At 39.2% G+C, this 14,080-nt stretch overlaps 1 protein-coding gene across 10 annotated transcripts in view; it reads right to left on the bottom strand.

The window, feature by feature from the left end:
- MYLK4 (myosin light chain kinase family member 4) overlaps window positions 1-14,080 on the bottom strand; it is a 107,040-nt gene that overhangs the window by 21,367 nt on the left and 71,593 nt on the right. For 5 of the 10 annotated variants that reach the window (XM_019752393.3, XM_019752391.3, XM_074335308.2 and 2 more), the window contains 4 exons: window positions 5,320-5,398; window positions 4,513-4,963; window positions 2,988-3,289; window positions 1,670-1,775 (listed from right to left, as the gene is read on the bottom strand). In XM_019752393.3, the coding sequence (XP_019607952.3) occupies window positions 1,670-1,775; window positions 2,988-3,289; window positions 4,513-4,963; window positions 5,320-5,398 (938 nt within the window). The remainder of the gene's footprint in view (window positions 1-1,669; window positions 1,776-2,987; window positions 3,290-4,512; window positions 4,964-5,319; window positions 5,399-14,080) is intronic. The other 5 variants (XM_088791403.1, XM_019752399.3, XM_074335311.2 and 2 more) reach the window with 1 other exon arrangement.

Raw genomic sequence — 14,080 nt, 5'->3', positions numbered from 1 at the left:
CTGCAGGCCGCCCCGCATGACACTGCTGACTAAGAAAATCCTTTTTCCTCTTAATTATCAAAGGCCCCCAGAACTGCTGGGCCCAGCAGAGGTGTCACATGGCTGTTTAACTTTAGGACTATCTCACTGTCTCTCCCAAATGAGTTGCTCTGCAAGTGCCTTGAATGATTAGGCCACCCCCCAGTATTCCTGCTTGTCCTCCATACTGACAGCCTCATGCTAGTTGAGTATATTGAGTAGGGATTATAAATACACTAGAGACCACAGGTTGGGAGATGAACCCCAGAAAAATTCAGGAGCCTGCCTCCGCAGGCAGGTCTTTTGGGACCCAGTGATCCTTGGCAAGTTGTATTATCTCTGCCAAGAGTGAAAAATAATTTGCTACATCTAGACTCTCTTATTACTAGACAGAAAGTACTCCTGTTGATGATCACTTTCCATCTTAAGGCAATAATACACATTTGATTGTGCTCCTCTAACTTATTTACTGAGTGAGTTATAGCTGCCAGTTTTGAGTGGAGTCCAGACAGGAGATGCCCAGCAGGTGGTCCACCCTGCGATGTGACCAATGCTGCCCAAAAGGGAGTCATTGGTGAACCTTCACCTGAAACACAGCACAAACCCTACGGATTGTTTCAAAGCCTCTTCTGCCACAGGTACTCTTCTTTAGAGAAACAGTTGCTGGTTTGTCACTGAACTTCCTGAAGACCCAAATACGCTGCTGCAGGCAGTAAAACTTCAGACTCACACGGTATTTATTCAGGTTTCAGAATTCCCATTTCTCCCTCAGCCCATCCTCAGTTTCGAGGAGAGTGCTTCATGATCAACCAGCTAGGGAGGAAAAAATTCAGGTGGTTCTACGTAGCAGAGGGGGAAAGAAGCATGGAATGGGAAGAGGAAGAAGGGGCTTATACAAATACCAGCCATGCCCTCAATGGCCAGTTGCAGAAACATACATTATAGTAACTATGGATATTTTCCTATGTGCTGTTAAGTAAAATTTGTCTATATTTCTATAAATTTTCTGCTTTCTCTTCCTATTTTATATAGATATGTTGATGGCAGTAAATTTTATAATTTAGGCTTTAGACGACAAAACCCCTTAGGGGGATTGTGAGTGAAGTAGAAGAGGAACAAACATCCCCAGGAATGATCTCCTGATGGACTTGACTCTTTCTTCTTCAGGGAGAGGCTGAATTGAGATGTCCTTCAAATAAGCTATTTAGTGAAGAAAATAGCTGATTGAAATGGATAATGGTAATTAATACAATGACAACATAAATGGAAAACTAACAATAATGATGAGAAAGATTTAACACATGCCACCAGCAATATACAGTTTTAATTCATTTCTACATTTTGTTTCTCAGTATTCAAGCTTTGGAAAGCTTCTAAACTTTCTGGGGATTCACACTGTTTTCTCTCACTTTCAGACCTTACAGCATGGGAAGTAAAGCAGATAATAAATGTGGAGTTTAGTCACTGTCACCACATCAACCTTTCTGGCATGTGACAACTTTCAGAAGTGGTTAAGATCTCTTGAAATGTTTGTTTGTGACGTTTCTATTCTCAGAGGGAGACTGGCAAACATTTATGAAGGCCTCTTTATTGATCTCTTTGAAAGTTCTCATCTTTTGTTGAAAATGTGTTAAAATTGAGCATTACTTACCCTCCTAAAATTTCTGTTCTGCTCACAGTATAAAAACTGTTGACTGCTGTTTGTTTGGCTATCACAATCCGGTGATTAAATGGGGCAGGAGGAGCCTGGATGTCATCTAGAAGGTGAGAGGAAAAGAAGGGCCATCTGTTAAGCAGTCAGAACTCTTTATGGCACCAAGCGTTGGGCCTCAGAGTGAAAATTTGTTCATTTAATAATAAAATAACAAGTCATCTGTTTTATTCCTGATGAGCCAAGGAATATAAATTTTCATTTCGTATTATAATCTGTGATTCATGAAAGTGACACCTGACATCTTTGAGATAGAATGTCAGGACCACTAAACTATGATTCATACCATCTTCAGGACAATTTTTAGAAATGTCAAAATAATTAAAATCTACAACCCCAATACAGTCAAATAGGTTATACTTCCAAGCCTGAGCCTATTTAAATTAAAAAATTAGAAGTAGTTTGTTCCATTATTTTTTTAAAGCACCACTGATATAGCCCATTATTTTAATTAAAGCAAAGAGAAAAAATGAAAAGTTTCTTCATGTCATTGAAATGTTTGATATTATTATATATTACTTTCCAAAATATTTTAGCTTTATTTAAGACACGTTTAAGGCACAAAGATGAATTTTTCCTGGCTGGAAATAAAACGCCCAGTAAAACTGGCTAAGTATATATTCCACAGCTCTCAAATTTCTCCCACTTTCTACCTTCTATCCTAAGTGTTTAAACTCTAATCCACCTCAGGATCAGTTCTAAAATATGCAATTACCCAATAAGATTCTTCCAGTATTCTTTTTATTTTTCCATGATTACTGCTGTTAAAATTTGCTTGCCATGACCCTATTCATTTCCTCTTTTATTCATTATTTAAACACCTATTGCATGCACCTTCTTATATGCATACCAAGGATACAAACAGAGGTGACTAATAACTTTGCTTTCAAAAATTTACATTTATGCAACATATAATTCTTGAACACTTATCTTGTGCTAGGCACTCTGCCAAGTGTTAGTGTTTTTTTCTCAATTCAGACAGTATAAATCGCCAGGAATCTGCTTTGATATGGACATTCACCATAAATATGCAGAAAAATCAAGAAGCCATGAAAGAATTCTCTTGGTGGCATTCATCTCTTCAGACCAAATGAATGAATGAATGAATGAATGAATGAGTGATCAAGTTACATACACAAATGGCATCGATACGGCATTATGTCTCCTTCAGGCTGTTAGGCTAAGTGAAATTTAGTTGGAAATGTTTGCTAGAAAGGTTAAGAAGCTTTAGAAGTCTGAAACAAAAGCCATGTCCTACCCAATGGAGTCACCAGATCTTGCTGTCTGGAGGTCTTAATTCCAGCGGACTCTAGGGGTTGGCTTTGTAAACTCCCCTGGACTTGTCTGGTTTCCTGTGTCCTTCTCAACGTGTGTCCTTCACCTGTACCTGCTACATCTATTCTGCTCTTTTTGTTGTCCTCTTTGATGAAGCACTCCTCCGCCACTCTTCGCTTACTACTGCCAATAGGCTCTGTTTGTTCAGCATTCTGCAAAATGGGTCCTATTGCTGAGTTTCCCGGGACTCCTGATGTGGAAATGGTTTTTACATTGCTGATACACCTGGAAAATAAAATTCAGCTGCAGCTCTCAAAGTTTCAGGGAGAAAAATTTCAGGCGGTCAAATTTCTTAGAACTAAAGCTTCCTTAAAATGGTGTTTAGGTGAAGGGACCTAAGCTTCATGACAGAGAGATGGCATGTCAGTGTTTGGGGATAAAATGGAGCGGTATGCTTCCCCATCAGACGAAAGCAACACGATGATGGGTGTAGGTAACTAGGATCCCAGGGAATCTCCACAGTGACTTCATTGTAACCCCGTTATTCCATTGTCCCTTTACAAAAGCACTCATTTCATGAATGCCTAACTTGATCTTTATTTTTTCACTTCCATTCCTTATAAAAGAGAGAAATGACTAAATTAAAGCATAATAAAAAGTAATAATCTCTCTGAATATTAACAGCAGTGAGAGTAAACCTTTATTGGTGAAAGAATTGACATAGTTTCAGTTTTGCAACAGCTTCAGACCTTACTGAGCACATCTTTGCAGTGATGGACTTTCTTAGTAAACAATAGTGTTTATGTTTAATTCTTGGAAAATTAGACTTCTCCATGAGTAGATTTCAAATATTTTATTTAAAAAATGAAATAAGAATGATATCTTAAGTCCCTAAAAAAGAAGACCACAGATGTTTGAATACTTTCTATTTCAAATAGATTCTGTAGCTCATCACAACATAATTTATTTTAATTGGCTACATAATTACTTGCATTTATATGTGAAACTTTGCACAGTTGAGAAAGAGTCATTTAGTAATCTACTTCTTACTCAATCTTCACAATATTTTGGGGGAATAGCCAACTTGTCATGTATAATGGGATAGGTAAACTTTTTACGAATTAGGTCTTTAACCTACAGATAAATCTGATTATTATTCAATTCTTGATCTTAGGAAGGATGTGCTCCATTTTGCTAAAACTAAGAAATTTGTACTTGATCTTTAAAAATACTGATTGATGTCAGTATTAATAATCATTATCTTTGTCATGCAGTTGGTAGGAGACATAGGAAACAATAAAATGCCTGAAAATGTCACAGGCAGGCATGAAGAAAAAATTGTGACAAGAAAACATGGCCAAGAAAAATCTACACAAGTGGGAAATTGGTTTCTAAACCATTGCTTTAAAAGCTCACTTCAGTTATCCTTTCGATATGGCCTTAAATTACAATGGCACATAGATCTACAAAAAACATAAATTGAAGATGTGTAATGCTTTAACCCCTACCTTTCATAGAACTGATCACCATTAGTTTTATCAGCATTTTGCTTTGTATTTGAACACTTGTCCAGCACTGTTTCATTTGCAATAGATGACTCTCCATTTCTGTCAGGTTCTCTTTCACTAGTATCTTCCTTAGAATGAAGCCCATTTTTCTCTCCTTTGAACACTGGACGTGCGTTTTTATCCACAATGGCTTGCTTATCATCTCCAGCACTATTATTTTCTTGTCTATTCAGTCTCTCTGTGCATGAAATATCTCTCCCATCTGTATTTTCTCTTGGCTCCATGGTCTTCCTTAGAGCAAAATCTTCTACTTCATCTGGAGGTCTTTCTGTATGAAATGTGGCAAAACTTCCCTGAACTAGAGAGGACTTGGTCTTCTCAGCATTTTTCCTGATGAGTTTATTAACCTTTTCTTTCTCAGAGGAAGGCTGGTCCTTCTGGGAAGATCTCTCTAAAAGCCATCATAGGACACAAAATATTTTAATGGCGGATGTACGTGATCAGCATAATTTTGGCTTCACATAATGGCATCTCTATTCAGGTTTGTCTTTATCAGCAGATAGAAGCTTTTGAAAACCAAAGTTGAAGTGAACATGACCAATTGATTGACAATTGGGTTTCCAAAGATTTTCTAGTTTGTAACTAGTAGGACCCAAAGCCAATCAAATAAAGGTATTCAAACAGCATTTCTCCCGATATGGGGCTTTCTCAATGTGTAACTTCCTCTGAATAAGAACAACAACATAACAGGACTTTTATAACAGAGCTTTCTTTACCCATAAATGTGTAGTTTTCTAAAGATGTTACCTGTGAAGGCCGATGTCCTTTTACCTTCGACAGGTGTCATATCCTTCAGGTCGGGGTGTGACCACACCTTCTCCTTAGCCTGTGGATATACAATGGAATAATTACAGCTACATATTACATCAGGATTTCTCAATCTCAGCAGCACTGACACTTGGGGCTGGATAATTCTTTGCTGTGAAGAATGTCATGAGCACCACAGGATGTTTCGCAGCATCTCTGGCCTCTGTTTACCAGATGCCAATAGTACCCGCGCTCCCAGTTGTAACATTCAAAATGTCTTCAGAAATTGTTAAGTGCTCCCCCGCCCCACCCTGGGGATGAAATCGCCCCAGACTGAGAGCCATATATTATATGATTCAAACACAGAAGAAAAAAAGAAGTATTTAGAGGGCAGAACAGTCTGAATTAATGAAACCCTATATAGACTACAGTATTAGAAGACAAATGAACTCACTATTGTAAAAGAAATTCTGTAAAACTCTGACGTTGTTTGTAGAAGAAGGCCAATCTTCATGAATAGATTAAAGGATATTGATAATATGTAAGTCACCGTTGGCCTTCGTTTATATTGTCTTGATATGGTTCACATATAAATCAAATCAAAATGAGAGGACATTTGTGAATGGGTTTTGTAAACCAGAAAGTAGAAGACTAAAATAAGCTTTTATAAACGGAGCTTTTACGTTGCTTAGAACAGATGGCCCTTTTCCTAAGCAGATAAACATTCTTCTCACAACTAGCTTCTCTGAATTAGCTTAGCGAAACCTTTTTAAATACCTCATAAAAGGTAAACATTAGCCCAATTCACCCAAATTATCACAAATTCTAAAGTTATGCATTATAAATTAATGAAACTGTAAGGATATCCAAAGAATCGGTCTTTTTTCTTTGGCAAGAGAGCAAAATTTGCCTCAGGGTGACTTGAAAGCATGAAATGCCATGCAAGTGCAGCTCACAAATATGAAGACAAATTGCCAATGTACTTTTAAACAATCCAAAGGGCAATTTCATAGGCTCATAGCATTTCCATTTTTCAGACGGGGACCCTGAAATATGGAGGCATGTTTAGTAAATCTGTTAAAAAACAAAATTAGAGTTTATAGCCTCAGGGATTATAATTTTTTCTTTTAAGTGAAAGTGCAGGGGTGGTATATGCATACTTTTCCCTTCGTAGGGAAAAGGTCCTTCGACTTCCTCAGGCAAAGCCCTTTGCTCCCTCATCCTTTACACAGCTCGCTGCACATAGTACCCCCAAGGCTGGTGTCCCTTGCAACATTTTATTAAACATTTTTCCTTTTTACCTTAGATGGGCAAAAAGACTGATATGTCTTTGAATTCCTGGCTCTTACCTCAGAGACTGGGACATAGTGATAATGAAGATGGCGATGATGATGGCTAATACATACCAAGCACTGACTACATACCAGGTACTTTTCTAAGCATGTTACATTTTTAACTCAGGTGCAACAACAACACTTGGGGGTAGATACTATTAACTCCATTTTATAATGAAGTTGGGTAATTTTCCAGGGATACATAGTTCAGAAATGGTATAACCAGGATTCTAATTCAGTTCTCTGCTTCAGTCTGCGCTCTTAACTACCACACTTTACTGTCACTCTGGGAAAAAGGGAGATTATAGCCAAAGTAGATTGTCAATGTTTATTGAATATATCTACCACACAGGTGGCACTGCTGCAGATAAGAAAGAAGACTGAGAGAAAAGGGCATAAAATGAAAACACATTAGTAGAGTGAAGGAATGAATATTTTTTTTTATTATTTTCAGGTGCACAAGATTAAGCAAAACTTAGACGTTTACCATTTATATCCCTCACACTGTGTGAACCCCCCTCCCCCTATCCACTATCCCTCTGACCTCGCACAGAGCCATTACATTTCCACTGTCTCTATAAGGAATGAATATTCATTGGTCAAAAGATTAGGATTAACATGGAAGAGAGATGAGAAAGAGAAAATTTAAGTCTGATGTTGAAAATATGTATCCAAATTAATCAGATAAGATAGTTCAACAAGTAGTTTTTCAGATATTTTATAACTTTGTCTTCTGATGCTTCTCTTTAGAAATGAAAATTCCTGGTGGATAGGCACTGTGCTTCTGGATTTATTCTGGACGGTATGAACACAATGGTAAAGCACAGATAGACTTAATAATGAAAACCGGTGTATTTCAGTCAACTTCAATCCATCAAAATAGGTAAAATTGAGAAGCTGGTTGTAAGGTTCTGCAGAGTGATGAATGATTAGCATTCACCTCTAAGGCCATCTGCAGAATTGGTGGCAAATGTTCCCAGGTTGGGCCAACATTCTCAGGGGACAGCAGTCTGATTGAGCAACAGGAGCAGCTGTTGATCCTAAGGGGTATAAGAAACCAGCTTCCAAATGAGGCTGTTTTTGTCTTCGTCAATCATATATCACATATGTTTTACCGCTTAAATAATGTAAGGTCTTTATTCGTTGCCACAGGCCATTATGTTTTCATTTCCCTATGTAATACTGACATCTAGAGGAACTCTGAACTGAAGGGATTCCAAAACACAGACATTGTGTTTCTCCTTCCCTATTTCTGGACAACTTCAATATGAAATTTTTTACTTTCTGTTTCCAAGTTATGTGTAGAAGTCACTAACATAGGAAGTGCAAGTCCATGGATAGATACATCTTGGGAGTTGTCGAAAACTGAACCTATTTTCTACTGATTAAAGAGAACAGAACAGAGCTGGTAAGCATGGTGTTCCTGTAAGGATTCCTATCACCCTCTGTTAATTGGTAAAAATCATGTCAGACATTGTTCCTTCTGCTAAGTTCACACCAATGACAGACCAGGAGGAGGGCCTCAGTTCACGAAATTCATTCATTATTCATTCACTTAGTAAATACTAATCTATTTGCATATAGATTCCTCTTGAAACCATTTATCCATTCCTTTTATAATAATATATCAGTGAATTTTGAATGACATATGGAAGAAAGGGGACTTGGCCTAAATCCCCAACTATTCAAAACACAGTTCTGCTCCCTGCACTCTGTGCAGTTTCCTAGACTGGTGTCCTAAGTGGGGCATATGTACCCAGAGAGTGTCCAAGGTCATCCTCAGGGAGCGTGAAGGGAATATTAGAACCCTTCTCTTCACCTTTGTTCCCCCAGCACCACACACGGGGTCAGAGCTCTAAAACTGCTTGTTGAACCCATATGCAATGAAGGGAAGAAGTGCTTTCAGGACTGATGCTCTCATTGTAAGAATATTCTTTTTTTGTTTTTAATTAAATTTATTGGGGTGACAATGGTTAGTAAAATTATATAGGTTTCAAATGTACAATTCTGTAACACGTCATCTATATAGCACATTGTGTGCTGACCACCCAGAGTCAGTGTGAGAACATTCTCTCATCAGGCTGCATCACGGAGAAGCCAGATGACCTTGCCACCATTGGAAATGCATCTCTGTCACTGGCTCTCATATTCTTTGCATCACTTAACTGATATTATATTAAATGATACCCACAGCTCTTCATTTGGGGATTATAGTTGCTACAGAGAATTGTTTTTTTAACATCACAACGGGACATGACTGGAGTAACTACATACCCTGAGCTGAGGGCTTTTCATATTACTGCTTATGGAGATGCCAAGATGAACACTTCTTGATAATTTTAACCTAATACCTAGAAGTATGAAAACAAAAGTACAACAATTTATAATGAATCTGCTAAACTTTGATTAGGCTCCTCATGGGGGAGAGGGAAAAAATAGAGCCTAAAAGAATACTGAGGAATTTTCAGAAGAAATATGAAAAATACATTTCTTTGTCTGAACATAGAAGATGATTTTAGAGATCATTTATAAAATAAATCTATTTTTCTTCATCCTTAGGGCACATTCAAATTCTTTGTGTTAAGTGAGAAAAACTCCCTAAAATTCCTGGCAGATAAAAGGAATTCTCACAAAGTATAACCTCTTTCGTGGCCTGTGGGGACTGGTGTGGAATAGGCAGAACAGGATCTGACTGACGAATCCAGAAAGGGAAAGTGTTAACCTTGACCTCTTCACTCAGTAAGTGGACCCTCCCTGGGCTGCTGAAAACATCAAGGATAATCAGTCACCTGAGAAAATAACCCTGCCAGGAAAATTAAAGTCTTTTGATGCATCCGCTATTATACGGACAGTGCTTCGTTCATAAATCAAGTAAACAGGACTCCTCAAGGACATAAACCAGGGGTACCAAAAAAATGTACACACTTTAAGAGATGTTATCTATGTATTACTTTTCGAAGTTGAATTGAATTACGGTAGTAATGTGTAGTATGACGTTCGCTCAAAAGATGGCATTAATCAAATAAATGCTAGTGTCATTCATTGTATTACAATTTTAATAGTTTTTTTCTTTCTTAAAATGTGTATACTTTTTTTGACACTCTCTGTATATATTGGACCATCTAGCTAGTGAAGACACATGGCTAATTTTACTTGTATTCGATTATAAGATGTATCGAGCAGTACCACAAACAAAAAAGTATGCTACCATATTTTATAGCCTCCTCTAGCAAAAAAACAAACAAAAAACAAACAAACAAGCAAACAGACAAAAAAACACTGCGTGAACATTGGTCAAATGGACTCTATCAGGTTATCCCTAATTGGCTACTGATTTTTCTTAATTAAAACCCACTTTCAGGTTTTCTTGTCCCGATAACCCCCTCATATAGCCTAGACTGTGCAGGCCACATGTTCAGTCCTGAGGAGGTATGTGAAGACCAAGGGTGAAGGGAGTGGCTGACTCCTAATTTCTGTCCTGCTATCACCAGGGGCCAGGCTATGGAGCACAGCTAGAAACGATTAAAAATATTTGTCCTCCAGTTTTCTACCCAGCCTGCCTTTGTTGATTTTAAAAGAACAAGTTCGAAGTAACTTGGCACAAATTAAGAATCTTCACCTAAATATTTAGTCATATGAGGTACTTTGATCATATAGGTTTTATTTTTCCCTCATTCCCATTGGATGAGCTTACCTAAGACATCTGATGGATTTATTTTTTAATTTGCTTCTCACTGCCACCTTTCCTATCCCACCCAGACAGAAGATGTTGCGCCCTCTGACTTGTAACTGCTCCTTTTCCCCATTCAAACTGCCAGCGTGACTTTCCTTGGCCTGCAAGCCTGTGTACCATCTCCCGTCTTCCCGGCCCAGACTCCTTGGCTCTAACAGGGAGGTTCTCAACCACCTGTGGGCGGGGCGGGGGCACCTGAGAACAACTGATACCTGGTCCTACCCCAAAAGAGGGGATGGAGTTGGACACTGGTTATTTTTACCCCTTCTACACTGCCCCCCCCACACACACACACCCCAGTGACTCTATTGTACTACAAGGTTTGAGAGCCACTGCCTCCATCAGCTTCAGCTCCTGTCACGTTTTGTTTTGTTTTGTTCTGTTTTGTTCTGCTCTGTTTTGTTTTGCTTTGCTTTGCTTTGCTTTGTTTGAGTCTTTCTTGCTACCCAGGCTACTCTGCTCTGGCCACAATTGTTTTGAATGATAGTACCATCACTGGAGACATAACATTTCTCTTAATCCCTGGTTCCTCACCCCCACCAGGGACACGTGTGTGCAGTGAGTTTAGGATATACTGCCCTGAGACCACATACCTCCCACCCCCTCCAAAAGTGATCTCAGGACCATCCAGGGAGGGCAAGCCAATAAAAAAGCCAACGTTCCCAACCAAACCTCTGTTCCTTAGCCTGAAATCCTCTGCATTGCTTCCTGGTCAAAATTTAGTAACTGAAAGTGAGTCAATTCCTTGACCACAATGGAGGTGAGCAGAAGAGGGGAGGACTCGGGCTGAAGTGGAGAAACGCCACCTCACAGAGCACAGAATTATTTATAGCACTTCACGCAAAAGTGTATCTGAAAACCCTGAGTTGTGGCATGCCTTTGGCTTCTTGGGATTCTGTCACCAGAATAACACCTCGGGACTTCAAAAACTATGCAGGGAGGTTACTAAGAAAGTGCAATGGTGTATGCGTGTGTTAACCCATTTTATATGCAGGTATAAATAGGATTACAGCTCCTTGATGTTCATTTGATTAAAATCAGTCTTACTTAGTAAAATTCCTCTTTTATACTACACAAGACCAAACCTAGGAATGTTTTCACATGAAGTTTACAGTGGTTTTCATCACCTAATAAAACTGATTTCTTCCCGCCGCAGACAGTTTCATAAGCATTCATTTCACATGGTGTTCTCAGTATGCTTTTTAATTTTTATGTTAGGTTCACTTTTATCACTCTATCTCCTGTCTCCTGCTCCAAGTAAGCAGTCAGCTTTCAGTTCAGCCTCTCCTGCAGGCTGGCTCACGGAGGTGGCATATGCTGGCAGAGGCTCACGGGAGCTCAGTGTTTCCTAAGGTGAGGTGAGGTGTGGTTTCATGGGTTGTAAGGCAAGTTCAGCGATCTGAACTTAAATTCACTGAGTAAAATATTTAACCTCCTAATGGTTTACCTTTCCACATCTTCCCTTCTACAGCACATTCCACAGACACACTACAAAGTGGCTTTGAAAAGCTATTTCTGAAAAGCAGTGAGAAGTTGCAAAGCTCTCACAAAGTATCTGAATTTGTAATATGTAATACAAACTCTGTAGCTATAAGACTATAAGTTAAGACTATCCCCAAACATTTAGTTGTCTAGTCCCTTCTGCTCAAAGTAGGTCCACAGACAGCAGCAACAGCCTCCCCTGGGAGCCTGTTAGAGACGCACTCACAGCCCCTCCTCCCCACCTATCCCAGTCTGAATCTGAGCTCTGACCCATCCCTGGGCTTCACACGCACATTACAGTTAGAGAAGTGTTGGCCTAGATAGCATACTTAATAACTTAGTGTGAAGAACTATTTCACAAAATATCTGTCATAACCTAACGTATTTCAATTTTGACTCCATCCACAAAGAGCTACGTCATCCTTGGGTAAGCTGAGAGGGAGGACAGTGGAGAAAGGAGGAAGGAGCCCGCACAATACTCTTGGTCTGGATGTCAGCTGGTCTTGAGAACAGTAGCGCATGGAAGTTCAGCACCATGTATAATATTACTGAGCTTCGCAAAACGCCCAGAATCTTGACACTGACCCCCGTGGTGCTGGCAGGGACTCAGAAGAGAATGCAAGATGTCATATCATGTGCCTAGAACTTTTCCAATCTCTGGGTTTACCAAAAGCCTGAATTCAGGCTTCAGAGAAAAGCAACATTAGGTGTAAACATTCTGTTACGGACTGAATGCTGGTGTCCCTCCAAAATTCATATACTGAAGCCCTAACTTCCAATATGACGGTATTAGAAGGTGGGGTCTTTGTGAGGTGATTAGGTTTAGATGAAGTCATAAGGGTGGAGTCCCTAGGATGAGATGTGTGTCTTTATCAGAAGAGAAAAAGAGGCTGGGGTTTCTTTCCTTCTGTCTCCCCCCTCCCATCTCTCCTCTCTCCTCTCTCCCTTTCCGCCTCTCCCCGTCTCCCCCTCTCCCTACCTCCTTCTCTCCCTGTCTCCCATGTGAGGACATGAGAAATTCTCTATCTGCAAGCCAAGAAGAGGGTTCGCATCACAACAAGACCATGCTGGCATCCTGGTCTTGGACTTCCAGTATCCAGAACTGTGAGAAAGAACCAACAACACCTTTGGCTTCCTTACACCTTGGGACAGTTGTCCTGAAGTTTATCCTGCCTAAGAGGTTTTTAATCAGTAGGTCTGAGTTAGAGCCCAAGAACTTTTTCACAAGCTCTGGAAGTGGTTCTGGTGTAAGTAGTCCAGGGATCATACTTTGGCAAAACATATGGAATTCCTACTCATTATTCAAGACCCTCCTCAAGAACGTTTTTCTTTGTGAATTCTTCTTTGGAAAGAACTCCCCACTCCCATTCTTATATCAAAAGAGGAATCGATCTTTTCCCACCTTTCTCGGCCATGCATTTGTCATGTATTTATCCTACTGTATTGTAATTCTTTTCTGCATGTCTGACCCTTCTTAGACAAATACTGATTGATTGATTGATCGGTTGGTTGATTGGTAAGCTGGGGAGGAGGCTGATGCCAGGCAGTATTTACTGAGCACCTCATCCACCTGTATAAAATATTTTCTTCAGGGATGCCAGTGTGCCCTTTATGATATCCTCCTCAATATCAGGCTTTGATATCCAGGTAGCATCTAGAAGTTCTCTCTTCCATGTAATGCAATTTGTTGGTCTGTACTCCGGGGAATAGTTCATAGTCTTCCCAGAGAGTTTAGTAATTCAAATATTTGTGTCACCAATAATATCCTATCCTCCGTGTGGGTTACTGAAGTAATTTAGCATTTGACCACCTTCTCAACACATCTTACACCTAATGAAAATCAGAACATGTACTATAAACATTCATTTGCTTAATGTGCATATTTAAGATCTATTATTCATATTTCTGCATTGATCATGAGTTCTTTAACATGCTTTAACACATTAGCACAGAGAAACACTTAATGAATACTTTTAATGATGGAAAATGAGAAGAGGTTTGAGTTAGGTTTTCTTGCTGCCACATTTTACTTCATTCTGGTTATGGAATTTAATTTTGCCAGAAGGCAAGAAGGAGCAGTCGCTATTTCCTTTAAAAGTCTGCTTAAACTTTTTGTGCATCACCTAACCCAACACTAAAATAGGTGCTAAATAAATGTCTTTGCATTTTACTATTAAAGTCCTTTACAATATTTCTAATGGTGATTAAGTAG

The sequence above is a fragment of the Rhinolophus sinicus genome, chromosome 14, assembly GCF_057876585.1.
Source record: "Rhinolophus sinicus isolate RSI-liver-muscle chromosome 14, RSI-T2T, whole genome shotgun sequence".
Lineage (NCBI taxonomy): Eukaryota > Metazoa > Chordata > Mammalia > Chiroptera > Rhinolophidae > Rhinolophus > Rhinolophus sinicus.
Note: the sequence above shows the minus strand (reverse complement) of the source record. Positions and strands in the feature narration are given on the sequence as shown.